The 27,832-nt window shown below is 52.3% G+C and overlaps 1 protein-coding gene across 1 annotated transcript; it reads right to left on the bottom strand.

The window, feature by feature from the left end:
- Positions 1–194: 194 nt before the first annotated feature.
- LOC123800706 (fer-1-like protein 4) lies at positions 195–27,675 on the bottom strand. The gene is given in 47 exon segments (XM_087853946.1): positions 195–499; positions 579–660; positions 663–678; positions 767–808; positions 811–1,014; positions 1,016–1,047; positions 1,494–1,732; positions 1,907–2,038; positions 3,207–3,240; positions 3,243–3,291; positions 3,853–3,946; positions 3,948–4,005; positions 4,597–4,751; positions 5,174–5,344; positions 5,542–5,669; positions 11,730–11,846; positions 12,166–12,303; positions 12,379–12,485; positions 12,575–12,617; positions 13,219–13,350; positions 13,439–13,497; positions 13,641–13,839; positions 14,947–15,099; positions 15,605–15,721; positions 15,796–15,883; positions 19,646–19,746; positions 20,176–20,311; positions 20,407–20,463; positions 20,465–20,576; positions 20,766–20,874; positions 21,186–21,544; positions 22,177–22,250; positions 22,252–22,349; positions 22,437–22,614; positions 22,740–22,792; positions 22,795–22,907; positions 23,337–23,421; positions 23,506–23,568; positions 23,836–23,967; positions 24,070–24,132; positions 24,664–24,820; positions 25,113–25,154; positions 25,357–25,448; positions 26,591–26,690; positions 26,788–26,876; positions 27,246–27,301; positions 27,597–27,675. Coding segments are annotated over 47 exon segments (5,127 nt in total). The 3' UTR covers positions 195–309.
- Between the last annotated feature and the right edge of the window lie 157 nt (positions 27,676–27,832).

Below are 27,832 nucleotides of genomic sequence, written 5' to 3'. Positions count from 1 at the left end.
TCATTGGTGGGCTGCTCAGAGGGCGTGACAGCTCGGTGGCCGGGACTCCTCTTCCTTGAACTTCCTGCCAAGTCCCATTCTTCCTTCCGGCAGCCTCTCACCCCTGGGTGACTCCCCAGCATCTGTCGCCCGGGGACAGCTCTTTTCTGCCCCCTGTATTATCATGTACAGCCAATGTCCAGGCGTCAGAGGGGAAGCACAGTCAAGTTTATTCAGGGAAGCCAGTGAACTCACACAGCTCGTGTGGGTGAGGACTCCCCAGGAGCGGGATTTGAGGGGTGGGAGTTGCGGGAAGAGTGTCCAGGTCAGTTAGGGTCGGGGCTGGTGGAGGGGGCGGAAGACGGCCTGGCTGATCTGGCCGGGCATGGTGTAGACAAGCAGGAGGAGGAAGACGGTGACCAGGGCCAGCAGCAGCAGCAGGAGGCGCCAGCACCGGCGCCAGATGAAGAAGACGAAGGTCTTCAGCGGGTTCACAAACCAGTTGAAGGTTTTCGGGCGGCTGTGGGGGAAGACGAGGTGTCAGGTGCCCCCCGGCTCCCCCTCCGGCTCGAGCCCCGCCTCCCGTGCCTCCCCCTCACTTGGGCTTCTCCAAGGGCTCGGGCTCCTTCCGCCCCTTCCCCACTGGCCGCTTCTCTGCCTCCTCCACGGTCAGCAGCTCAACTCTGCCTCCACCATCCCCTAGAGAAAGAGGAAACAGAGGCCGCGCTCTTAGGTGGGCTCAGGCCCGCCCCCCTCCACCTGCCCTGTCCCTGCCCCATCCCCCCACCTTGAGGATGTGGACGTTGCCCCCGGGGTCGGGTCGGGGTCGGTGAACGCTAAGTCCTCCCGCCGCCTCCTCCGCCTCTTCGTGCCGGCCGCGGCCTCCCGCCGTTCCCGTTCCTCATCCTCCGGCTCCCGCAGCTTCACTACGGGCCACCAGCCCCTCAAGCGGCGGCAGCGAAAGAGGTTGCACCTGGGCCTGGCCCCGTCGCGGGCCAGCCGCACGGAGCAGAGCTCGGGGCCCGGGCTCCCCCCACACCATGTCTGGCAGCTGCAGCTCCAGGGATCCTGCAAGAGCTCTCGGGGTTAGGCGGGAGGTCAAGGTCTGTGTGGGCCCCGGGGGAGGGGCCGCACAGCAGGACTGTGCCCCGGGGCATCAGAAGCTCGTCTGTGGTGCTCAGGCCAGGGCTGCGGGCCACACAGCACAGCCCGGGCGCCAGCAGCTTGTCAGAGCCTGGAGGAGCAGGGCCACGGATGGGACCAGAGTGCCGAAGCAGGGACCATGGTGTCAGAGTCCAAGGTGACCTTGGGTTGGGGACTCTGGGTGGGAATGGAGGTCACAGTGCTCTGGGCTAAGTTCAGTAATGAGGCCAGAAAGCCAAGATTAGTGACCTAGGGTGTGAAACCCAGGTTCAGGACTGGGTTAGAATAGGGAAGGGGGTGGGGGGAGGCAGGAGCAACGAGGGCAGAAATTGGGGCTCCAGGGGTGAGGCAGGAGGAAGGCGAAGCCATACCAAGGAAGTCGTTGGCGGAGATGCGGTCATAGTCCCAGACCTGCAGGACCAGCACCGCCGGCTGTCGGAACTCGGCCTCCTCCAGGGCGAAGGGTCCCGGCCGGCGGACGCTCACCTCCCGCTCCGTGGGCAGGTCGTCGAAGCGGAACACGAAGCGCCAGTTGAAATTCCCCTCCCCAGTCAGAGAGTTGAAGTGAACGTCTGTCTCCTGCTTGTCGTGGTCCAGCCCCTTCACCCAGCTGCAGCCAGGGGCAGGCGCAGGTGGAGGGCTGGGCCCCAGCACAGGAACCCAACCCAGAACCCAGCTCTCCCCCAGCTTGCCCCACCACCACCACCACCAGGCCAGGCTCTTCACCAGCCCTCTGCACTGTCGTGGGCTTCCGGGTCAGTCAGGGACTGACTCCCCTTGGTACACAGCCATGTGCCCGGCTGGCCCACAGGCTCACCTTTTCACATAGATGTCACTGGACAGCTCTCCAGTGAGTGGGTTCACATCATCCAAAACCACGTCCTCCGTGTTCCAGATGATTACTCTGAGCTCACAGCTGGGGAACGTATTAGAGTTTTCAGACTCCTGAGGGATCCTGAGGGGCTGCAGGAAGGACCTAGGCCATGGCCACGACATTCACTGAGCACCTCTGTGTGCCCAGCTGGGTGATCAGGAGATCTGTGGCACTTACAGGGATCACCCCCACCACAGCAGATGGCACCAGGAATGGTCTGTTGACCAAAGCTGGGCCAACAAGTTTCCCCCATAAATTTGGAATCAGGAGCCTGAAACGTTGACTATAACATCAGACACAGAGTTGGGGCCACCACCAGCCAGGGTGACATGCAAGTGGCTGTTCTAGGGTACAGGGGAGAGAAAGCCGGTCTGCAGCGACATGTGGGCGGGAGAGAGACAAAGTGGGGACAGAAGTGTGCAGTCCCTGAGGGGCAAAGGGGGGGGCCCAGCTTTCCTGTACTACCTCAAATAGCCCCGTCCTTGGCTGCCATGGATTTTCCTGGATATCGCTTGTTTTCTCTTGCCCAGCAGCAATTTCCCCTCGTTTGTTGATAGCACCATGATTTTCTGTTGGTGAGCCCCCCACCCTCACCCCCACACTGTCAGTCTGTGTGGTTCTAGTGGGGAAGACCCACCTCTCCCTGGCTCCAGAGGTGGCGACATCCCCTTGGACATCACCCAGGACCGGCCAATCCGTGTATCACAGCCCCCAACCACAAGGACTGGTCAAGGGATCAGCATTTGACACAAGCTGATCCGATGAGAGTCAGCCCTGAGACTTTTGCTCTTACTGGTAAAGACGTGTTTATTTTTCTGCTCAGGGAGTCTAGTTGGTAAGATGTAAGCCTGGCCTGTTAGCAGCCGCCTTGCCCCCAGACTGCAGAAGCCTCCCTGAGAGTGACAGCAAGGAAAGCAGAGCCCAGAGGTAGAAAGCGCCAGATTGCCGACATCTGAGTACATACCCCCTACGCAGAACTCCACTCCAACGAGCTCAAGATGAGCTCAAGTTGGAAGGAGGTTGATTGGTATTTAAACTCTTTCGGTTACAAGTGATGGACCCCCGACTCACAATGGCTTATGAGAAGGAAGGGAATTTAATGGCTCACCTAACTGAAAAGCCTGGGTCAGCAGCCTCTGCCTGCTTCACTGGAGGCCCCCCGAGGGGCAGCCCCCCGCCATGTGCCTGCCCCAGGGGCCAGAGCACTCACCTGATTGGCTGTCGAGGCTTGATGTCAACTGGGGTGGGGCAGGCACATCACAGGGGAAGATATCAATCCACAGATGAAGGGATCCCTGGGAACACAGGACCAGGCTGAAGGGTCCCACTGAGGACCCCACCTCCCATGATAGCCTTGTGGCTAGAGGCTGCGCCTTGCCCCGATGGAGGGAAGAGCTGGGGTCAAGAGGGCACAGTGGGGTAGATCCAAAGGGGGGGTGAGGATGAAGGTAGGGTCTGAAGTGGGGGTTCCAGTGCTGAGTTTAGGTTAAGGATCAGGCCCTGGAGTGGAAGGCTGAGATCAAAAGTAAGATCTGGTGTTCCCAAGGTCCAGATCCTAGGGACCTGCGGTTGAGATCAGATTGGGAGTGCCAGGTCTGAGCCTTGGTGGCCCAGGGGTGGGGATCCTGCAGGAACAAAGTCAGGGGTGGAGGTATGGAGTCCAGGATGGGGGTCTAAGACTGGAATGGGGATGCTGGGGACCAGGAGCAGGAGCCAGAATCGGAAGAGGCCCGGTCGTGCCCAGGTCAAGTCTTGGGGAAAGGGCATGCTGAGGGCCCAGGGTCCAGGAGCAGGTGGCAGTCCTGGGATTCTGGGAGTCCTGGGGTTCTGGGCTTGGGTGCTGAGCCGTCCCTCACCTGCAGCAGCCCTGCGCTGCAGGGGTGGTAGAGGGGCCAAGTCTCCACGTGCTCAGGCACCAGCTGGATCCCAAGCTCCGGCGTCTCTTGCCAGCACCAGCAGTGCCTGCGCCTCCTCGGGGCCCTCACTTGCCACCTTGGGGCTCCCCCTACCTGCAACAGGAGGTGCGGAAGCTTGGGTTCTGCACAGTTCCCAACTCCCCTGCCTTCCTCCCCCACCCCTCAGCAGAGGTGCAAAGCTGAGGTAGCTGCTGTTTGGGACAAAGCCCATGGGCTGGGGCGGGGGGTGCAGGTCAACAGGCGCAGAAAGTGGGGAGATGCTTCTCTAACAACTTTTGCCGGTGAAAAGCCAGCAGTGGAGGGACAGTGGGATTGGAGGGGCCATGGCTTTGCAAAGGCTCTTGTTTAGGGACAGGCCACCAGCCATTTATGAGGCATGAGCTCAATTCTGCAGCCATGTTTTGTCATATGGGACCCCCTATGGCCACCCGTATGTTCTCGAAGCTTGATTAGCTATGCCTCTGAGAGGTCGACTTTGACTCTTCGAGGATCATGCTCACGCACAAAGACCATTTTCTCCCCGCCGTCCAAGAACCTCGTCCTCACTCAGCCAAACTCTCTTCCTCTGCTTGCAGAAGGAGACAGGCTCTTTTGGGGACACACTAGAGTGGGCCCCAGAGGCCCTCTGTACCTTGTTTAACAATCTTGCTCCCTCGGGGTTGTTCATCAGAGAGGGGCTGGTACCTGGGCTCAGGGTCTCAGGCGGTGTCAGAAAGACTTTGCTGCCCACCTTGACAGCCCCGGCTCGGTATTCAGGGCCAGGGAGGCCACAGCGTTGGCACAGCCCCGCCAGGATCTGCGAAGGCCGGAATGCATCACGCCAGGCATTGTACCCGTCCCTGTGGGCAGAAAGGGAAAAATGCCTCAGTTGGGGTCAGCATATGGGCACAGTTGGGCACAGGGGCAGGGATGGGGACCCTTGAGGACATGAGATACAGGTTTATAATTTCAATGCAAGACAGATTAGTCCTCGCTTATGGTAACCATGAAAATCGAAGCTGTACGCCCCATGTTCCAATGGAGGAAATACTGATACTACCTTCATTTTGCAGCTGAGGAAACAGGCTCAGGGAGATCGAGTGACTTACTAGTTATAAGATCCCAAATCCTAAGCCCAGGTCTTGACCACTATGCTATAAGGTCTTGGTCATGGGGAGGTCCCCTTCTATGAAATCAAAGGATCTGGACACACCGATGGGAATGTAAACTTGAATGTCTTTGGTCAGCCTCAGAATGGCTCCTGAGGGTCTGCAGGACTCACGTGTCATACTGGGAGGCCAGCCCACAGTTCGCCCTGTGGTGGCTGTAGAATCGGTTTTCCAGGTCAGTGTGGGTCTCCCCGATGAGGTCGTCAGAACCCACAAGCTCATGATCAAACACAGCCACAGTCAGCTCTGGCTCAGCAGGGAGAGAGACGCTGAGCTCCAGGACCCTAGCCAGGAGGGAGAATGGCTGAGAACACCTCCACGCCCTAGGAGGTGGTCTTGTGGGGGCGGGGGCTCTGGGGGTCTCAGCAGCCTCTGTCCATTCCCTTACCATCACCATGCCAGCTGCCTGATTGGGAGCCCTGGGGCCACGGGGACAGATGGTAAAGGTGCTCCCATTCCCAAGCCCAGGGCCCAGCCTCACTCTCCAAAGATGGGATTCAGCTGCTTGGGGATGTAGCATTTCTTGGTGTCCTGCTGCTGCCGGCCAGCACTCACCACCACGTAAGGGTCTGCCTTGCCGTTGGGGTCCGCAGGAGCCAGGTTGGTAGCCTAGGGGGACAGTATAGGGTGGGGCTGAGAGAAGTGTCACTGTCATAACCCAAGGTTACCCTTGCTGGACCAAAATCTCAGATTAAGTGTAAGCAGCAAGTTACAAGGAGATCTCCCACCATGAGGAATTAACTGAGAGGTTGGACAAGATGACTTTTATTTTCTTTTAATTTAATTATGAAATGTTTAAGACATACAAATAGGTATAATGAAAAATATAATGAAACAGAAAATATGTGGAAAGATGTATAGGGCTTTAATATTCAAATCATAACTTTCTGTATTATTCACTTTTATTTTTTTACAATGATAAAGGTATTTTAACTAATATAAAAGAATAAATCAATGAGCATGTGTGTGCCCAGCTTAAGAAAGAAAACACTACCAACAAATGGAATCCCCTTACCTGATTTAATTCCCCTTTCATCCCTGAAGTAGCCAGAACCCTTTACTTGAGGTTTAGGACTCACACACACAAAAAAAGTGAAAATACTTTTACTGCATGTACACATATCCCTAAGCAATATATAGCACCATTTTGCATGTTTTTTAACTTTATGTATTAAACTTACTTTTCTGTTTTGATAACTACATAGTTTACTAAACATGTAACAAATTACTAAAGTATAATTTATATACGGCAATATACTTTTGGTGTCTCTTACACTCCCATCTGCAGTGTATGAACATTCCAGTTGCTCCACATCTTCAGCAACACTTGGTATCGTCAGTCTTAATTTTCACCGTTCTAGAATATGCAAAGTGGCAGCTCACTGTGGTTTCCATTTGCATCTCTCTGATGACGAGGCATGTAGAGCATCTCTGTATGTGCTTATTCGCCTGTGTGTGACACCTGACTGCCCAGGGCACCTTTCATATGGCAACCAACCAATCCAGAGCCCATGCTCTGAACCATCGCCTCCATCTGGCTCTTTGACTCCAGGACGTAAGCTCCTCTGCCCTAATCACCCCAGAGCCAGGCACCAGACAATTAGAGACAGCAAGACAGCGCCCATACCAAGAGCCTGCTGGAATTTTTCACACTAACCAATCCTAAGCCTGCTTACCCTGCCTTGCCTTGCTTTTCCTGCAGAAACCACAACAGAGGCTCCGGCCCTTGCGTTCTCCTTTAGACTTCCCTGCGTGGCCCTGCACAGCCCAGTCCGCCCCCTCCTCTTGAGAACTGAAACAGACTGTCTTTCAAAGGCAATCACCACCTGATCTGGTGCCTTGCCGTGCGTGGATAAGAACAAAATCCTGGGTACATGATTTGAAAACAGTTCCTGCTTTTAATTTTTTTCTTCTAAAACCACATATTTTCTTGGGAGGCTCAGCACTGTGTTTAAAGAGGTTTTTAAATTTTATCCAGTAGTATTAGCCTTCAGTGAGCAATGCAGGCTTTAACCCTTCGGTGTGCTCTTCCCCTTTGAGACACAGCCGGGGCTGACACTGAGCTCCACTGAGTGATGCCCTCACCCCCTTCCTCACACACACAACTTCAACCACACGGCTCTTGACGGCTCCTCCTCCGGGCTTCCTGCTGGTTTGCAGTTCTAATGCGTTCCTGATTTCACCATAACCAGAAGCTGGATTTTTGCTGTTCTCTTTGGTTTGGGACGATTTTCAGGAAGAGAAAGGGAAAACGCCCTGTTGGTGCCAACTTCTACAAACCAGGAATCATCCAATTTGCTTACTTCACCCAAATTTAAGTTTTTAAGCTTTTGTTTTAATTCCATCTAGTTAACATACAAAGTTCTATTAGTTTCAGGTGTACAATATAGTAATTCAATAATCCCATCCATCATCTGGTGCTCGGCACAAGTGCGCTCCTTAATCCCCTTTACCTGTTTCACCCATCCCCCGACACCCTTCCCCTCTGGTAACCATCAGTTTGTTCTCTATAGTTAAGAGTCTGTTTGTTTCCCTTTGCTCATTTGTGTCTTAAATTCCACATATGAGGGGTGCCCGGGTGACTCAGTCAGTTAAGTGTCTGCCTTCGGCTCAGGTCATGATCCCAGAATCCTGGGATCAAGCCCCGTATCTGGCTCCCTGCTCAGTGCAGAGTCTGCTTCTCCCTCTGCCCCTCCCCCTGCTCATGCTCTTGCTCTGTCTCTGTCTCTCTCACTCAAATAAATAAAATCTTTTAAAAACATTTTTTGTTACAAATAATGCTAGAATGAGCAATACTTACTTGTTTCCTTGTACACGTATGTAAGAATTTGCCTGGTATCATATCTAGAAATATAATTATTAGCCATTGACAATGAAAATCTTCCATTTTCCTAAATATTGCCAAATTATTCTCCAAAAGTGTTATAGCAATTTACATGCTGTGGCGGGCAGAATAGTGCGCCCCCACCACCAAGGATGTCAGCCTTCAAACCCCCTGACCCTGTCGATATGCTACCCGACTCGGCAATGGGGACTTTGCAGATATGGTTAAGAATCATGAAATTGACATTCCATTCTCGACCAAAGCTTCTCTTTAAGTAATTTATTATGAAAAACTGTCACACTAACTTAAAGGAAAGGGTGGAGGGATATATAAATTGTCTGCTAAACAGTCAAATAAAAATACTGAATGTGAAAAAAAATCATGAGATTGTCCCAGTTTATCCAGGTGACCTAATGTAACCACGTCCTTATAAGTGGAAGGGGGAGATGGGAGAGTCCGAGAGAGATTTGGAATGCTACGCTGCTGGCTTTGAAGATGGGGGAAGAGGCTCTGAGCCAAGATACACAGGCAGCCCCCAGGAACTTGAAAAGGCAAGGGAACGATTCTCCCCAAGAGCCTCTGGAATGAATACAGCCCTGCCAACACCTCGATATAACCCAGTAGAACCTATTTCGATTTCTGCCCTTCAGAACTAAAAATAATAAATGTGTGTTGTTTAAGCCACCAAGTTTGTGCTGATTTGTTCCAGCAGCAATAAGAGCCTAGCACGTGTTCCCACCGGCCCTGCGGTGGGCTTCCACAGCCCCCCACCCCCAGCCCTGGTCTGGTAGCCTTGCTCATCTTGCTAACTGAAGGGAAGGAAATCAGCTCTGAGCTTCTCATTGTTTCAGTTATTCGCATGTCCTGAAGGTTTAGGATATTGCATTTAATTATTTAAGAAATTTAAGATGTAGGATTTTTTTAAATGTTTATCGGCCATTCGGGTTTCTCCTTCAGTCAATTGCCTTTTCGTGTTCTTTCTCAAACTTTTTCTGTCTGCTTACGGATTTGTGGAAGTTACTTATGTGTGTTGTAGACACGTAGCCCTTTATTGGTTACGCATCAGGCGGACGGACACCTCACCCCCAGCCGGCAGCTGGTGCTGTCACTTATTTGAAAGTGTTTATGGATGCCCGGAAGTGAATCTGAATGTAGTCACATGTATCATGTGCTTTCTAATTTACATTTCATACTCTTCTATGTATTAAGAAAATCTCCTGCTACCCAAGATCACAAAGATATTTTGATATTTCTATGATTACAGTTTTGCTTTCTATAATCAAACACTTTACAGGATTTTTTGTGGATGCTATACATTAGGAGTCTTGTTTTATTTTTTTCCACATGGATAATCAACTATCGTGGGAGCACTCATAGAACAGTCCCATTTTCCTCCCACTGATCAGCACTGCTGACTCCAGCATAAGCCTCCATCTATGTCTGGGTGTGTTTCGTTAAACCTCTACCCTGACCCATTGGCCTACTTATCAATCCTCATGCCAAAACCACACTGTCTTATTTCCTTATTTAATAAGTATTTACTTATTTAATAATAATTATCTTCCTACATTGTTCCTCAAAATTGTCTTGGCTATTTTTGGCATTTTGTTCTTGCATAGGTATTTTATTTTTTTAACAGTATTTTATTTTTTTAAGTAATCTCTCTGTCCAACATGGGGCTCAAACTCATGACCCTGAAATCAACATCACATGCTCGGGGCGCCTGGGTGGTGCAGTCGTTAAGCGTCTGCCTTCGACTCAGGGTGTGATCCTGGCGTTCTGGGATCGAGCCCCACATCAGGCTCCTCTGCTGGGAGCCTGCTTCTTCCTCTCCCACTCCCCCTGCTTGTGTTCCCTCTCTCACTGGCTGTCTCTGTCTCTGTCAAATAAATAAATAAAATCTTTAAAAAACAAAAAACAAAAAACAGTCACATGCTCTACTGACTGAGCTAACCAGGCATCCCTTTCCATAGATATTTTAGAATTGGCTTGTTAATTCCAGGGTAGCACTCGTGCCTGGCTTATGGTGGACACCATACCATGGGAATGCCAGCCCAATCCTGTTCTCCCTTTGTTTCCACCCCTTTGCCATTCACACTCTTTAGGTAACCAGTGTCCTTAGTTTCCAGTTTATCTTTCCTGTATTTCTGGTGTACAAAGGAGCAAGCATGTATTTTCTTACATCTTCTTCTTTCTTACCTGGAGAGTAGAACACTATAGGGACTCTTGTACTTTGCTGTCTCCACTTTATACTCTGTTCTGGAAATCACTCCGTACCAGTCATAGTCTTATTCTTTGTTCCAGCTGCACAGTACTCTCTTGTATGGACATAGCATGGTTCACTCAACCATTTTGCTATGTATGGGCATTTGATAAAATTTTATGTTTAATGGTCTTCCATTTTTGAAATTTAATTTTATTATTTTCAAAACTGTCCAGTCACTTTTGAAAGCCTTTTGTTCTCTGCTTGTGAAATATATTAGTTGGTTTCCATCTCTACTACTTGAAAATTCAAACATCTAAAACACTTAGAGATTTCATTCTCCTTTGTGTTGTTTTTCTGACAGTTTTTCCTGATAGTTTTTCTTTTCTTTTCTCTTTTCTTTTCTTTTCTTTTTCTTTTTTCTTTCCTTTCCTTCTCTTCTCTTCTCTTCTCTTCTCTTCTCTTCTCTTCTCTTTTCTTTTCTTTTCTTTTTTAATTTGGGTTTGTGAGCCCAAAGTTAGTTACCTAAATCCATGAAACTGGGGAAACCTTGGGATCATTTTAAGCCAGTTTCTTAGCTTTGAGTTTTCTGGACTGAACAGATAATATAAATTGAAGTTTTAAACCAACGTGAGAGCAAAACTCTCATTATAAATTCTTGGGGAAGACATTGTTTTCTATTTCCCCCAGTTGGAGCAGAAGCTGAAACAGACCATTCACCTAACAGGCCCCTTTCCCCGCCGGTAGACTTCCTCTGGCCCACCTTTCACTAAGAGCAGAGCCCCCCCAGGTGCTGCTTCACTCAAGGGTCTTGGTTGTGGCTCCCATCTTCGATAGGCGATTAGAACCCAAGGCTCGGGGTCCAGGTATGCACAAGCCTCTCGAGACAACCTGCACTTCAGAGACTGGGATTCCTGCTGCCTCTTCATCCTGTGCCCATGGGGGATTCTTATTCTTCCATTCCATTGCCCATTCTTATAAGCTTAGCGTTCAGTCGAGATTGTTTATCGAGCAGTTCTCGGTGTGTTACCTCAGGAAGTTATTTCGGACCATCTAGTCCGTGTACTGCTAGAAGCAGAAGACCGAAACGACCCCGACCCCCAAGTTCCACACTAGGATAAGCCACAGAACGTTGCTTTGATTTCTGTCTTACTCACAATCCTTATATTTAAACCACATAAAAGCACAGTATCTATTCTGGTGCTGGGATCGAAGGGGGCAGAGCAGCCCACTCATTCCTCTCATTCCCTGAGATGCCTTTCAGGAAACTTCAGGGCCCCGCTGAGTGCTGTATGAAAACCACAGCAAAGCAAGGACCTGCATGAAGGTATTTGATGACAAGCCACTGTGAAGCTTGAGATTCAGAGCTGCGTTCTTCTTGGAGTTATACTCACCATTCTACAAACTAAGGGTCTAGAACTATGAAAAAGGAGTCAGAAGACCTAAGCGCTAAGTCTGGGTTGTGCATGAGCAAGCTCTGTAACCCTGGGGAGTCTCTTCACTTATGCCTAAGATTCCCCACCTGAAAAATAAAGGAGGTAGACGGTGACCCCTGAGGTTCCTTCCGAATCCTTCAGTCTGTAGTTTCTATGTGCATTACCTTTGCTGGGGTCGGAGGTGTGCTGGGGTGATGGATGCTCACCTTTACCACATATACTCTGACCAGGAGCTTGATGGGCCGGTTCTGTGGGACTCCCCGGGAGATCTGGGGCTCAGAGAATGACACTGCCTCTGATTCAGGGTAAATAAGGAAGGAGCCCTGGGGGACGCCTGGGTGGCACAGCAGTTAAGCGTCTGCCTTCGGCTCAGGGCGTGATCCCAGCGTTATGGGATCGAGCCCCACGTCAGGCTCCTCCGCTATGAGCCTGCTTCTTCCTCTCCCGCTCCCCCTGCTTGTGTTCCCTCTCTCGCTGGCTGTCTCTCTCTCTGTCAGATAAATAAATAAAATCTTTAAAAAAAAAAAAAAAAAAAAGGAAGGAGCCCTGGATTTGGGGAAGACAGAAAAGTTCTTGGGAAGAGAGTCTTTCCCCTGCATCCCCACTTGTACTCCTTGGCCACCCTTCTTTCCCCAAACATACCTTGAACTTGCCCACAGGATGTCCAGACCCTTCTTCCTCTCCATCTCCATCTTGGCCCCCTTGCCCTCGGTACAGGGGAAACACATTCAGCCAGTCTTCAAAGTGGTTAAACTCTTCCTCCAAGGCGCCACTGTAGATCTGAAAGGCAAGGGCCTCGGTGACAGGCCAATGGCCAGAACCCAGCACAGTTCTCTCTCCCGCACACCCACTTACTTTCAGAGCGGCAATTGCTTTCTTCTGGGATACAGAGCCTTTGACTTCAGCCTCACCCTGACCCTGGTTTTGGGCCTCCCCATCCACAGAAATGAGGTTGACCCCATCTGGGAATAGCAGAAATGCCACAATTAAAAATACTGGTGTCAGAGGAGGGAGGGAGACAGAGCAGGAGCAAGAAAGCCAAATCTCCTACCTGACTCTCTGGGATCATACATTTCATCCTCCTCAAAGTTGGTCTAAAATCGAAGGGCAAGTCAGAGATTCTTCCCTTCACTCCCTTTTCCAGGACAGGGAGTTGGGAAACCTCAGTGCAAGGTCAGCTGTGTGAACCACTTTCATTTTCAAAGCTTCAGTTTGTCTAGTCCCGCGCTGCCCAAGACGGTAACCCCCAGCTACGTGTATCTAGTGAGCACGTGAACTGAGATGTGCCATAGTGTAAAATACACACCAGAGTTTAAAGACTTGGTATAAAATAAGAACGTCAAATATCTCATTATTAATTTTATATAATGGTTCCTTGTTGAAATGATATTTTAGATATATTAGGTTAAGCAAAATATAGTATTAAGATCAATTTCACCTCCTTCCTTTCACTTTTTTTTAAATTTGGCTACCTCAAATTTAAAATAACATATGTGGCTCACATATTTCTGACAAGCACAGCCGTAGATAATAGAGTTAGTAATTCTCAGCTTCCAGAACTGTTATGAAGATGAGAAAAGAATCTAATGAAGAGCTCTGAAAAGCTGTAGGGCACCACATTTCACGAGATCCTTCTTCTTGCCATTTACCCTCCCCAACCTCCAGCTGCAGCCTGGGACCCGCCTCTGCCCGCACCTGGCCCTGGTGCTCCTGCAGCGACGCGTAGTACTTGGACCACCAGTCAAGCTCTTCAGGATCTGGGATGTCCTCCTCCAGCTCAGGGCCTTGCTTCAGGACGCTTCCCAGGGGGAGCTTCTTCGGAGGAGCCTAAGGGAGAGAGAACTCAGTGCCCCTAACCCAGCACCACCCTAAGCCCCACCAGCCCCTTCTCCACCCATCTCCCATACCCCATCACCTTCAGAAGCCGTCTGGGCATCCCCACTTCCACCAAGAAGGGATCCAGGGGCTTCTGTCCTGGGAGAGGGGAAATGACACCGGGAGGAGGTCAGGTTGAGTAGAAGTCAGATTCCGTGCCCCACAGGAGGGCCCCCTGGAGCCATCTCAACCAAGAACCAGAGGGGCTTCTGTCTGGTGGCCCCAAGGGGAAAGCCCCTTACCTTGTGGTCCCTTGACCGCTAGGTCCCCTGTCCCCTCCTCTTCTCCTTCCTCCTCACGGGGCTCCTCGTGACCCTGAAGTATGAATCGCAGCATGTGGGAGACAATATGGGAACCCACAAGCACGGTGCGGCCAAAGGCCCGGTGCTTGATCACCAGGATGCTGAGTGGGGGCTGCAGGTAAGGCTGCTCGGGCAAGTCCTGGGGGTGGGGAGAGAGGAACTGGGTCTCTGGAGGCCTGGGGAGGAGGAGAGGCAGCGGCAGAGACGCACAGAAAACAACGCAGCTCAGTCTGCTCTCGCGGCTCAGCTCTGCCACAGCCTCACTGTGTCATGTCTGGTAAGTGACTGAGCCTGTTTTGCTCGCAGAAAGGGGACACAATCCTGGACTCAAAAGACTGTTGTAAATATCAAATGACATCATAGATACAAAACTACTTTGGAGCCTACAAAGCGCTATCAGAAACCTGTGGTGGTGGCTGTTATTATGTAAAGGACGGGTGTTCCGTTTGCTAAGAGAGATTTAGAGCCAGGAAAGTGTGTATGTCCTTTAATACAGGAATTCTGTATCTATCAGTGGGTCCTAAGGGGGAGGGACAATAACAAAAATATCGTATTGCTGGGCTTATATTATAGATGTGTGACAATTGTCGCACAAGGGAGGAAGGAAAGAATGGCGCTATGATGGAGAAAAGTTTTACTGGAACGAAATTACTATGAATCCGAAGTAGGCTGTGAAAAATCAGTCTGCATCCTGCAATCCCTAAAGCAACTACTAAGTGAAAATCAACAAAGGAATTAAAGCAGTACGCTAATAAATATCTGTTCAATACAAAAGAAGGTGGTAAAGGAGGAACAAAAAAATACATGAGACACAGAGAAAACAGACAGCAAAATGGCAGATGTTAATAATAACATCAAATGTGACTTTGATGTGAAAACAAAGGCTAAAGAAATGTAGAAAAAAATGAAATTTCCTCTGCAGCCCATTAACAAGTACTTAAGGCCGGCCCATGACCTTCCTCCAGGAACTCAACTGCCTGGATGCTAACTTTGTTGGAGGCAAAAGGCAACCTTAGCTTGACGGTAGCTCCAGGATCCTGCAAATCTTCTTTAACATAGAAAACATATATGTTAACATATAAAAATCCCTTTGGAAACTTCCTTTATCTCTACCCCCCAAGATACATGTTAGCAATCATCCCCCAAGCATCTGCCCCACTGACGTACACCTGAAAGGTCTCATGATTGAGGTTTTTATTGGACAGTAATAAGTGACCTTTTCCTAACAACAGCTACACCCCCTCACTGTGAGCAGCAGACTCTGGATCTTCCCACAGTCCCGGCCCCGTTCCTCCTCGACCACAGAGAACAGCACATCCTGGGCAGGGATCCGGGCCCAGGCCACACGCCGCCGTCCACTGAGCATCCAGACTAGTGCATCCTGGAGAGGTGGCTGGGGCTGCGGGCAGAGACCCAGGTCACGGATCGAGCTGAGACCACCTGCTCCCCTAGCTTCCACTGGGCAGATGGACAAAATACCCATCTTAGCCCTGACACAGACCCATAAACCCCAGATCCATGTGGCCATCTGCCTCCTAGAGATCTCTCCCCTGGATACCCCACAGGCAACCTCAAAGTCCAACCTGACTTCTTTTGGGTTTTTTTTTTCTGGTTTCTGTGTGTGTGTGTGTGTGTGTGTGTGCGCGCGCGCGTGTGTGTGTGTGTGATATAAAATATGGGTAGCATAAAATTAACCACTGCAACCATTTTTTTAATGATATTTTATTATATTGTGTTAGTCACCATACAGTACATCCCCGGATTCCGATGTAAAGTTCGATGCTTCATTAGTTCACTGCAACCATTTTTGAATGTACGGTTCAGTAGGACGCTGACCTCAATCACTATTGGGCGACCGTCGCCCGCAGGGTAGTCACGGTAGGGAAATGGTGGCCCGGTATTACCTCCCGGGCCAGGAAGCACAGTTTTGCCAAGAGCTTCCTGGCCAGGGCCACCTTCTCTTGCACGGCGTCCTGCCTCAGACGCCGTAGAAGCCGCAGTCCTTGCTTTGCCAACAGGTTCTGGAAGGGCAGGAAGAAAATGTGAGAGGATGGCCCCAGCTAGGTGCCCCTGGCCCCCCTTCCCCAGACCGTACCAGGCTGTGCACCAGCAGTTTCCCTCAGCAGTGATCCAGGGCATTGGGCCGGGTCATGGGCCTATGCTCTGCACTGTGGCAAAACTGTCTGCAGCGAGCAGGGGCAGGCACGGCAGGTGGCAGTCAAAGGAGGGAACGCTGACCCTTAGGGGCCACCTCCCTCAGAGCAGGCCTCCCACCCCCAGACTTCCTCACAGCCCCTCTCTGTCATGTTCTCAAAGAGGCGCCTTTCCTATGCGGACCACTTCCAAATTCGGAGGCCAGCCTCCCCTCGGAGCCCCAGAATGCACTCGTATGTAATTATCTACTGCCTGGCTACTCAAAGCTGCACTAGCGTCACATAGTTAGAAATACAGCATCAGCCCCAGACCTGCTGCTAGAACGCATGTGCTTATACCCTGGTGGATTCCAATGCACACAAAGGCTCAGACGGCTGTGCCTGACAGTCCCAAAACTGACCAGAGGTAGCTCAAACCAAGCGCATGATTTCCGATTACACCCCACCCCCACCCCCAAAAGACCTGCTTTACTTCAAAACTTCAGAGAAACCCTTCACTGCTCTTTCTTTCACTCGCATTCCACATCAATCCATCGGCATATTATTTAGGCTCTACTTTCAAACTATGCTCAGCATCTGACCACTTTTCTCCCTTCCCAGCACCGCCCGAGTCCAAGCCACCATCATTTCCCACCCAGGACTATTGCGACAGCCTCGGAGCTGCTCTCACTATGTCTACTTTTTCCCCCTCCCACCCCGAATATTCTCAATACAGCATCCAGAGCGACCTTTTCAACACTTTTCCAGATTATTTCACTCCTCTCCAGAGGTTTCTCATCTCAGAGTAAACAGCGGAATTCTTAAAAAGGCCCTATGTGATCAGGCTCCCTTGATCTCCCTGTCCTCATCAAATATTACTGCCCCCTCATGCACAACCCAACCATCACACTGGCCGTTCTGCTCCGCTAGGAATACACCCAGCCCATCACCACCTCCAGGCCTTTGTATTAGCTGCTCCCTCTGCTAGAAAGTTCGGCCCCTGGATCTTTGCATGGCTCACTTCCCGTCTTCATTCAGGCCTCTCCTCAAATGTTACCTCCTCTCAGACCTTCTCTCATCATCCCATTTCAACAGCCCCTACCAGTTTCTCTATCCTCATAGTCTGCTTTATCTGTTTCTCCAAATAAAAAGTAATAGAAAGTCTAGGGCACAGACTTCATTCTGATTACCACTGTATCCTCAGGCCCTGGCACCTAATCAATGCTGAGAAAATATTTGCTCGGTAAGGTAAAATGATTTTTTAAAAGATTTTACTTATTTATTTGAGAGGGAGAGAGTACGCAAGAGAGAACACAAGTGGAGGGGAGGGGCAGAGGGAGAGGGAGAAGCAGACCCCCCGTGGAGCAGAGAGCCTGATGTGGGACTCCATCCCAGAATCCCGGGATCATGACCTGAGCCGAAGGCAGACACTTAATGGACTGAGCCACTCAGGGGCCCCAAATTATTTTTGAGACATAACATTTTTGGCCTTTGATGACCCATGATGATTTCTTAAGTTTTTATTATGGAAATTTTCAAAAATATATAAAATAAATAACTCCAAGGATTTTTCACGTAATACTGCTCCCAGAGCTTACACTTTTAGCTTAGAATAATTTCAGCAACAAAATAATTTTAGTAAAGTGAAAAGAGAAACAGTTTAATTGCACTGTATAGAAAATCAAGCAAGGAATTAAATTGGATTAAGCGTGGTTACTCTTTTGGAGATGAAGAGAATGTAGACAGAGAAAAGAGTTTTACAGTGAAATCACGTATCTGCAATATGTACAGGTCAAAAAGAGAGGGGGAGCCGGTAAAAGAGAAGGAATGGCCAAGGAAGCAGAAGGAAAACCGGGGCCATGGAAGCCAACAGGCAGAATCTTTCAAGAAGAGGGTGGGGTCAGCTGCATCCACTGACACTGAGAGGTTGAAAGATGAGGGCAGAAAAGTGGCCACCTACAACCAGGCCCTTGACTGAGTCCTCCTCTCACCCTACCTCTGCATGCTGGAGCTCTCCAGGTCCTCAGATTTCTTTTTTCTCTCCTCCCTAGATAATCTTATCCAGTTTCATCTATGTGTTGACAGCTCAGTTTTTCATTTCTAGTCTAGGAGTCTCCCCAGAACTCAATTCATACAGCTAAGTGCCTAGCAGACATGTCTGCTTATAAGTCTAATAGACATCTCAAAGTTAACATTCCCCCCAAAGGAGCCTCTGATATTCCCTTCGCTCCGATCAGACCATCTCCCTCTCTTGTTTTCCATCGCTCAGTAAATAGCACCATCTACATAGTTGTGCAAGCCAAGATCTTGACAGTCATTCATGACTCTTTGCATATTTTTCTCATGCCCTATACTTTCCATTCACAAGTCCTGAGGTGTCACCTCCAAAATCCAAATTGCTCTTGAATCCATTCACGTCACTCCATGTCCCCTGCAACCACCCTAGATTCCATTCATCATTATTGGTCACCTGAATTATTACAATGTCCTCTTTAGTAATCTCTTTGCTTCCTCTCTTATATCATCCCTCCACCACTGACACTTTTTAAGGATAAGTTAGGGCATATCCCTTCTCTTTTCAAAACCTTCAGTGGCTCTTGATATAAATCAGAGAAGAAGCCAAGGTCATTACAATGACCAATGAGGCTTCTACCTCATTGGTAGAAGATGCTTCTCCCCACCATCATCTTCTTTCCCCCCACACCCTGAAGCCTCATCTACTCTGCTCACTCTGCCACAGTCACACTGGTTCCCTTCCTCCTCCTCAAACACACCAAGCATGTTTCACCACAGTGCCTTTGCACATGCTGTCCCTTCTGGCTGGAACACCCTTACAGCTACAGCTTGCTCCTTTAGCTTCTTCATGTCATTTCACAATGGCCTCTCCTCACCACCCTTTCTAAAATTGCAACACCTCTCTCTCTGATATTTCCTAGCTTTGTTTTCTTCCTAACACTATCCTTATCATAATTCTTCTATTTCTTCCTTTCTGATTACATGTTTCTTATCTGTTTCCATCCAACTCCTGCCCTATCCCCCACCCGAAGATAAATTTCAGGATTTTTTGTGGGCAAGAATGCTTTTTCACTGTTATTCCTGCACCTAAAACAGTGTCTGGCATGATAAGTGTCATAAGTATTTATTGAATAAATGCATTGACAAATCTTTTGAAAAGAGGATCAGAAAAACACTGAAGTTCCTGGAGCAGGTTATAGAATTCAGGGCAGTGAAGGTCAAAGATGGAAGCCACTAGAACAAATGTATGTGGTTACAGTAATGACCTGGTAACCAGGGATCAGTTGATGCTGCAGGAGAGAAAGTGGACAACTGCAGAGCTAATTCCTCCAGGAGGTGAAAGATGAAATCAAGATCACAGCCATGACTGTGGGACAGGGACCCTTCCTCCACTGTAGCAGGAGGGAAGGTGAGCAGATGGATGAAGAGTTGGCAAGGGGGTAGGTTGGATGGAGGAAGGCTGAGGCTTCTATTTTCTCCATGAAGGAGGAGGGGAGGTCAGTAGCTGGAACAAGTGTGGAGGAAAAGAGCAAGGGAGATTTGGGGGAGGGCGGGTAAGGGAGCTTAAGTCTCTAGGAATGGAAGAAAGGGAGCTTACTGGAGGGGAGTGGCCTAACCCCCAATAATTTCCATCAAGCTCCCTTGATACAGATAATCATCTCCTCCTCATTCTTCTGTAAAAGTGCTGAGCACACGCAGGTTCCGGCCGCCCTTGGCTCCAAACAGCCGCCGCGAGCCTCCCTCACCCTACAAGTCGGCGGGGTGACCCGCAGAGTGAAGCGGAGGCTCCCAGCTCACCTGCTCCCCGCCACCAGCTCTTCCAGCGCCTGCTTCAGCCGCATGCAGGCGCCAGGCCCGGGCCTGCGCTGCAGAGTCTCAACCTCCTGCAGCCCCTGGTCCTGCGCAACAGGGTCGAAGGGTCGGATTCACAAGGGTCCCAGACTCCGACCTCTTTTAGACCACACCCCCACCCAGAGCCCAGTCCACTCAGGGCCGCACCTCGCGGCCCAGAGCTTCTTTAGTTCCAACCCGGGTCATGGATCCTTTTTTCTAGCTCTCCACTGGCTCCACGCCTGTGGGGCTGGACCCCCAGTACCTCTACGCGCGTCCTTCGTCCGGCCCCTTCTTGGGTGTAGCAGTTCTGAAGCCCTGTCTTCCCACAGCTTCTGGCCTTCTCAGTTCGCCCGGAGCTGTGCTCTTTGGCTCTCTAGCCTTGCACCTGTGAGGTGCTGGCTCCCCGGTGCTCTACCTAACAGCCTCGCTCCAGAACTCCCTTCAAAGGCCAGTCTTCCCGACAGCCGCAGGCGCTGGCCTCTCCCTGTGCGCGCCCGCCTCGCTCTCACCAGCCTCTCGGCCACTTTCTGCACGCAGTTAGTGCTCTGCAAGCGCCACGTGTGATCCTCCCAGCGGCTCCACACGTGCACGCACGGCTTGCGGTGACGCAGGGGCAAGCAGAAATAGGGCCTGGGCGGGGCAGAGAAGAGCAGAGGCTGCGAGGGGCAGTCCTGGGCCGCTGGGGACCTCCCAACGCCCTCCTTCCAGCCACCAGGAACACTCACCCGTTGCTGTCCATGGGCTCGGGCCGCTGAGCAGGGGTCCCTAGCTCCTCCCCCCCCCCCCACTCCCACGTCCATCTCCAGCAGAGGCTGCGCTTTCCCTGCCACGCCCTCCGCTCCCTCCCCGGCCCTGGACCCTCGGCCCAACTGCTCCTCTCAGTGGCCTGCGCGACCTGGCAGAGCAGCAAGGTCAGGGGGCACGAGGCTGAGGGGCTGACCCCTCCTTCAAACCCCCTCTGCCTCAGTAAAATTCAGAGCCCACCCCTTACTGAGGGTCAACTGTCCCTTCCAGGGGCCTAAGTCTGGAACAAGAGTCACCTCCCTCAGGGAGTGACCCGCAGGGGGTTCGCTAGGCCACACACCATTGGAGATCTCGAAGCTGATGGGCTGGGAGGCCAAGGCAGGGTCAATCATGGTCGCCTCGAAAAGCACACCAAAGAGCAGGAAATCTTGCAAGGGTGCCAGGGCATTCTGAGGAAGGAGGGTCAGGCTACAGTCAGCCCCCACATATCCAGGTTGCAACCTGGACTTTGCCTGGCCACAATGTCCACTGAAAGACATTGCAACCAAGGCCTAGACAGGTCACTACACGTACCCTAACTCTGACTGGTCAGCCCCCTCCCCACATATGTATATTCACAAGAGCACATGTATACACACACTGCATTCTTTATCCAGGCCTCAAAATCCAGACTCCACCTCCTGTGTTAAACTCCTGGGAGCCAGTTACACACCCCAAAGCCGAGAGTGCCTCAGTCCCTTTGCTAAACCCCAGCCCCCACCTCTGGCAGAGGCAGCACCTCCTCCACCCCCACCTCCATGGCACTAGGAATCTCAGGACCATCAGCCCTGGAGCTGCCATCCAAGGACTGTGCGATCCTGGTTGAGGTCTGGCCCCGCCTGGGTTTCTTCTTCTTTCTCATGAGCCGGGACAATCTGGGTCCCTGTGGGACCTGGGGAGGCTCGGGTTCAACTCTCCCTTCGGACACTTGCATGGACACAGCCACCAGCAGGCGGCCACGGAACCAATTGCCTTGGCCAAGGCCTTCATTGAGACTTTGAAGACCATCCCGGAGCCCCCCACTGGGGGGAGATCCATAGAGAGGCACCCATGCCGGGCCAAAGGTGGGGTTAAACCCCGCTGTGGAGGAAAAGAACGGCGTTTTGGAGGGGAGCATGGGGCAGATGGGTACCAGGTCAGTCTATGCAGCACACCCTTATCTCCTGCAAATCCAAGGGGGCGGGGAGTCGGATTGGGCCTTGGCAGCTCCGACATGGAAGTCCGCGAACAGCTGCGGACGGACAGCTACGGACCAAGACCCGAGAACCCCTTCTAAATCAGTCCAGCTCCCAGAGGCGCTAGGGACAAACGGAGCTGTGGCTCTGGGGCCGGAGCCAGAGCCGTGGGGATGGAGTCACGATTGGGGCGCAGCCACGGGTGATCCCTTGAGGGGCGGGATGAACCGACGATGTGTGTGACTGGGACTGTTCAGGTACGTGTAATTCTGTAGGGGAGCACAGCTGGTGTGGTGACTGGACATGCAGCTGTACTTAGAATTTTTGTCACCCGAGGCAACCCGAGAGCGGGGTTTGTAGTCTGGGGGCAACAGGTGAGGCTCCGAAGCGAGGGGCCGGCTTGGAGCACGGGTTTCTAGGGGTGCACCGAACTCTCTAAGCGGAGCGGGGTCGCCGGGACGGCGTTGGCCGTCGGGGGCGGGACCCAGGGCAGGGCGGGCCCGGCGGAGGCAGCCGGCGCCGGCCACAGGCGCTCACCCGCGCGGCCGGGGTGTGAGATCTGCCTCAGGTCCAGCACGTGCGTGGCGACGGCCACATCGACCAGGGGTGCGTAGTCGGAGGCCGCGCGTCAGCGGCGGGAAAAGCTCCACGAAACTCAGCTGCTCGTTCCACTCGGGCGCCGCCGCCTCGCCGCGCACGGACGTCTCGCCCTGAGGGCCGCGGCGAAGGCCGGCGGAGAGGGGTCAGCGCGGGACCAGGGCCTGAGCCTCGGCCGAGTGGGGACGGGAGGGACTTACCTGCTGCCCCAGGAAAGACACGCGCACGTAGGGGTCCAGGAGGACGCGCTGGCCCTGCAGGGCGCGGGCCAGACTCCCCAGCAGCCCCCCGCGCAGCGCCCGCAGCCCCTCCGCTCTGTACACGCGCACGCGCAGCCGCGCACTCTGGGCCGGCACCCCGCGCGGCAGGAGCAGGTTCCTAGGGGAGCGCGGCGCTGAGGCCGGGGGAGGCCGCCGTCTCGGCCCCTCCCCCTCTCCGCCTCCCGGAGGCCACGCGGGGTCCTACTCTCCACCCTCCCACCACCCGCTCTCACCCCAGCTCACTTCTCGATGTCCGAACTGTGCCCTGGGTCCGGGGCTGGCAGCGGAGCCGCGGAGGGGGCAGGTCCCCGCGCGCCCGCACGGACAAAGTGACCTTGACGAAGCCTTTGGTCCCGGCGCGGGTGTCCCGGGGATCTTGCAGCGGAGCCCATTTCTGATAGAAGTGGCCATCTGCGGGCGGAGGGGCGAGCCACGGGTCAGGGGAGACTGGTGGGCTGCACCGGGCGGACGCGGGGCTGAGCTGACCCGGGTTCATGTAGGGAGGAGCGGGAGTGCCCGAAGGAAGAAGCTTTTTTTTTTTTTTTTTTTTTTTTGATTTTATTTATTTATTTGACAGATATAGAGACAGCCAGCGAGAGAGGGAACACAAGCAGGGGGAGTGGGAGAGGAAGAAGCAGGCTCATAGTGGAAGAGCCTGATGTGGGGCTCGATCCCATAACGCCGGGATCACGCCCTGAGCCGAAGGCAGACGCTTAACCGCTGTGCCACCCAGGCGCCTCTCGGAAGAAGCTTCTGTCTCCGAAGTTAGTATCTAGGGATTTGTGCCCAGAGGGTCAATTTCCCCTATCGGGGAGTCTAAAGGAGGGGAGGGTTCGATACCTGGCTGGTCGAAGATAATGCCCAAGTCCATCCTGAAAGTGCCTGTCCGGGAGGCCATAAAGGGGAGGGTCTGCGAATGGAAAGCCTGGGGGAAGGTGGCGTTACTTCTGGAACTTCCTTCAGCTTCCCTCTTTCTCTGGCGGATACCCCTCATCACTATCCGCCTCACCGTGATCTCCAGCAGCAAGTCTTGGAGGCGAAGCCGGGTCTCATGAAATTCGAACAACAAGTACTAGGTTGAAGTGGGGTAACAAGAGAGGTGAGAGAAAGTATATGTGAAGGGTTCACGCCAGCTGGCCCCTGCCTCTTGCAAAGAGAATGCCCTCCTCCCCGTCCCGGCTCCTCTTGGCACCCTTTCCCTCACGGAGCCCCCTCTTAACTTCAGGCACTTGCTCAATTCAACCTAGGCCACGCCCCCCCCCCCCCCCCCGCAGACAGGGTAAATCCTGGGTCCCGCCCGTTCTCTGAGGCCCCACTCTTCTTCCTTGGTCGCAGGCACCTCGTTGTAGAAGGGGCAATTAGTCCCGCGCTGCGTGGCGGTCATTCGGCGCTGCTCCCTGACACGCATGGCCACATAGGGGTTAATGTTGACTCCTACCAGCTTCTGGGCCTCCAGCACTGTGACCCCCACCTGAAGGGGGCAGAAGCAAGAGAAAAGGAAGCCATCTGCCAAAGTAGTGTGTGGAAGTGGGTGGTATTCACCAAGGGTGAGGGCCTAGAGGGAGAGCGGTACCTGGAGGTCCCGAGCTCTGGACACCTGGAGAGGATCCCCTCGAGCCAGACCCAGTGCTCGGCTGCCAGGAAGGGCAAGATCAGCTCTCACTTCTCTAACTCTCCCCAACAACCTACAGACTTGCTCAGTGCTAGGGATAAGACCTCCTCTCCCTCTGAACTTCTGGATTCTCCATCCTTCCAGTCTGCCTGGCATCCATCTCAACCATATACCTCAGATTGGACTCATTCCTGGAGCCCCGAAACCATTCATTCATTCAACAGAGATTTGTTGAACACCTACTCTGTGCCAACCCTATTCTAGGCCCTGGGACACTGAAGTGAACAAGAGACAAAATTCCTTACCCTCATCAAGCTTTCATCCCCTATGTGGGCTCCAGAAGCTCCACGTGTGCCAGCGTAAGTGTGTGTGTGTGAATGGGGCAGGGTGTATGTCTAGGAGTGATGACCCTTGACCCCAGGATATCCACTCCTCATCCATACCTTGGGATTGTGTGACTGTGAGTGTGGATGAGCATGGGCCTACATGTATAAACGTGTGAGGTTGACACACTGGTGGGTGTGGGAGCAGGTGTGCAGCGGGTACAAGTTATCTCTTGAGGTGGCTGAACACGACACCAGAAAGCTCCACATCAGGCTCGTCCTCCAGCTCCAGCTCCAGCTCGTTGTCTTCATCATCCTGCTGAGCTAGGCCTTGAGCTAGCCTGTGGCCCAATGCCACTGCCTGCTGCTCCAGCCGGGCCTCCCCGGGCCTGATAGGAAAGGCCTTCAAGGGACATGTCTGGAACCTGTCATCCATATCTGGGCACCCCTGGACTTCCCTGACCCAAGGACTGACCTCTGACCATTAGACTGACCCCACTAATTTCAGGACTGACCCCTAACCTGGGACCCCTAACTCCAGAATTGACTCCTGATTCTAGGACTGAATTCTCACCCTAGAATTGATTGAATATTGATCCCAGACCCTGGGACTGACCCTGTGTCACTGACTCCTAATCCCAAGACTGACGTGGTGATCCCAGATCATCCCTGCATACTTACTCCAGCTCCTGGAAGCCCACACTGGGGATGATCAGTTCTGAGCTGGAAGGAGGATAAATGAAAGGAGTGAGGGGCTGTGCGTGACTACAGAACTGCAGCCCGGGCAGCATGGGTCCAAGGTCACCACATCCATCAGATCCAGAGAGGAATTAGGTCCCACTTCTCCCTTCCAAGACCTGCCTGGGCTGGGACAGTCTGGCTTTGCTTAGATGGCAGAAGGTGGGGGGGGGGGAAGGGGGGGTACCTGTCCTGGATGGATGCTCCAAAATCCTCCTCTGCCCAGGCTCCAGTTGCACCCTCTGGGGGCTGACACTTCAGGTCAAGCTCCACCTGGATCTGAAACCAGACACACAGTGTGTCACAGCACCCCTTAAACTGCCTGGGGCTAAGAGAAGTCTAAAGACAATGCCTTTTGCTCCATCTGTATTTTGGCCTGCATCTGTGATGACTTTGTGGTTCCTCTCTGGTCATTAACAATATTGGCTAATTACAACCTATTTAGAACTTAGCATGTGCAAGTTACCTCTTGAAAGGGCCAAACATGACTCCAGAATGCTCCTTGCTCTTAGAAATTCATGGCTGTGGGCTTCACAGCACTGCATGATCTGGCCCCTGCCAACCTTTTCAGCCCTGTGTGTCTGCTCCTGACCTGCACCCCAATTATGCCCTCTCAGAGCACTGGGATTTTGCCTCTGCCAGTTCTTCCACCTGGAACATTCTCCCTTCCCACTTAGTTAACTCCTATCATCTTTCCATTCCAAATTCAACCACTACTTCCTCGGGGAACCTTAGCTGACCCCCAAATAGGTTACATCCCTCTGTTATACATTTCCCCAGCCCCCTACCAGCTCTTTTGTAACACCCATCAGTGACAATTTTGCATTTATTCATGTGAATATTTGTTTAATGTTTGCTTCTCTCTTTAGATATGGAACTCTAAGAGGGCAAATCCTTATCTGGCTGTGCTCACCACTCAATCCTCATTGCCTGGAACAGCTTACAATCAGAGCTCAACAAACAACAGACTGACTGAAAAGTTCAACATTTCCTATGACTCCACATACTGTAAATGAGGAAACAGCTTAGTGAAGCTAAATAACTTATCCAAGTTCTCAGCTGGGAAATGGTGGATCTGAGATTTGAACTCAGGTCCATTCCTACCAGGTTATATGACCCTCCATGAAACACCTGGAAAATCCAGCCAGGTTCATCTTTGCCTTCCAGAAGAACTGAGTCTGGTCCTGGGCCAGGGAGCAGAACAGAACTCCTTCTCCTTCCCCTGGTCCTCAGAGCTGAGCCTGGCTCTTAACCCATGTAGGGGCTAGCCCGTGTAGGGGCCACAGTGAAAGGAGTCCTGGCTGGGGGTCCGTGTTATCACTCCTATCTGGGTCTGGGTTTTTCACTCTGAAAAATGGAACTCTCCATCTAGAGGGACTCTCTGGCTTGGGGAGGGCAGGCTGAGGACTGGTGGGACTCACCGGGGTCACTCGCAGATTCTCATCCACTAGGGCCTCCAGTAGCACCAACTGCCCAGTACTCTGTAGTTGCTGCAGGGAGATCACCAGGGTCCCGAGAGACCTGCAGGTGTGGCAAGGAGCAGAAAAATGATGCAGGCTGATGGCCCTATGCCACGTCCAGCCCCACCTGCATCCTTGGCTCCCCCAGGCCTACTTACCTGGGGCTGAACACACGGCTGCAGTTAACCACCTGCACGGATAGACACTCCCCAACCAGCGGAGACCCATAGTGTGGCCAACGAAACAGCTGGGGATAGGAGGAATCTTGTGATACACAACGTTGCCAGTCCAGAGCCTATTCTAACCCGGAAACAGGGTCCAACCCTCCAAACTTGGAGCTAAATCTATGACTAATGTCCCAAACCTGGAACCAACTCCCCCTCCCCCAACGCAGGGTTGACTCCAAACTATGGCTGATCTGAGGGTAACTACCAGTCAAGAACTAATCCCCTCAGTCTTGATTCTGACTGGGTCTGGATTCTCAAGCCTGAGACTGACCCCACTTTCTGAGAACACAGCTCCCAAAACCCAGGAATATGCCCCCCAACTCATCTAAAGAGGGACTTAGTTGGGACACAGATCAGCTTCTCCCCATCCACGACCCTACCCTACTCACCTCACCGACATCTGCTTCTCGACCACCGCGAATTCTCCTTGTTTTTTGGGTGAAGCCTGCTCAGAATTGAAATAGTCATTTATCAGCCCCTCCCCACAAAAAAATCACACACACACACACACACACACACACACACACACACACACACGCCCAGCCCAGGGTCCAGTCCACCCACCCTTAAAGAAAGATAGAAGATGGACAGGGAAAGAGGCAGAGAACTGGGCTGGGAGAGGAAGGAGACAGGCTGGTGAGATGCCTAGGCACTGGACTGAGGGCCTAGGGAATGGAGAAATGGGAGCTCCCCCACCACCACCAGTTGCAAAATCCTTAGACCACCCCTACAAGCCTTACCCCGAAAGCTGAGCCTCACTTGTCGGTCATGGGTGCCTGGCAGCCCTGTCAGTCGCCGCACACGCACGGTCAGAGCCATTGTCCCAGAGCCACTGGCTCTCCCTCTGCCCGCCTGCCCTCCTGCCCACCTGCCCGCTCACCCAATTCGCCTCTGACTCAACTGGACTCACCCAGCAGGTTCAGCAATCCCTGCCCTTTAGTCAAACATACGGGCAGGCCTGGGGGTCATGGTGGAG

This window comes from Ursus americanus, chromosome 22 (assembly GCF_024610735.1).
Source record: "Ursus americanus isolate L20-20 chromosome 22, mUrsAme1.1.p, whole genome shotgun sequence".
Lineage (NCBI taxonomy): Eukaryota > Metazoa > Chordata > Mammalia > Carnivora > Ursidae > Ursus > Ursus americanus.
The sequence above is the reverse complement of the archived record's forward strand: the minus strand, read 5'-3'. Positions and strand labels throughout refer to the sequence as shown.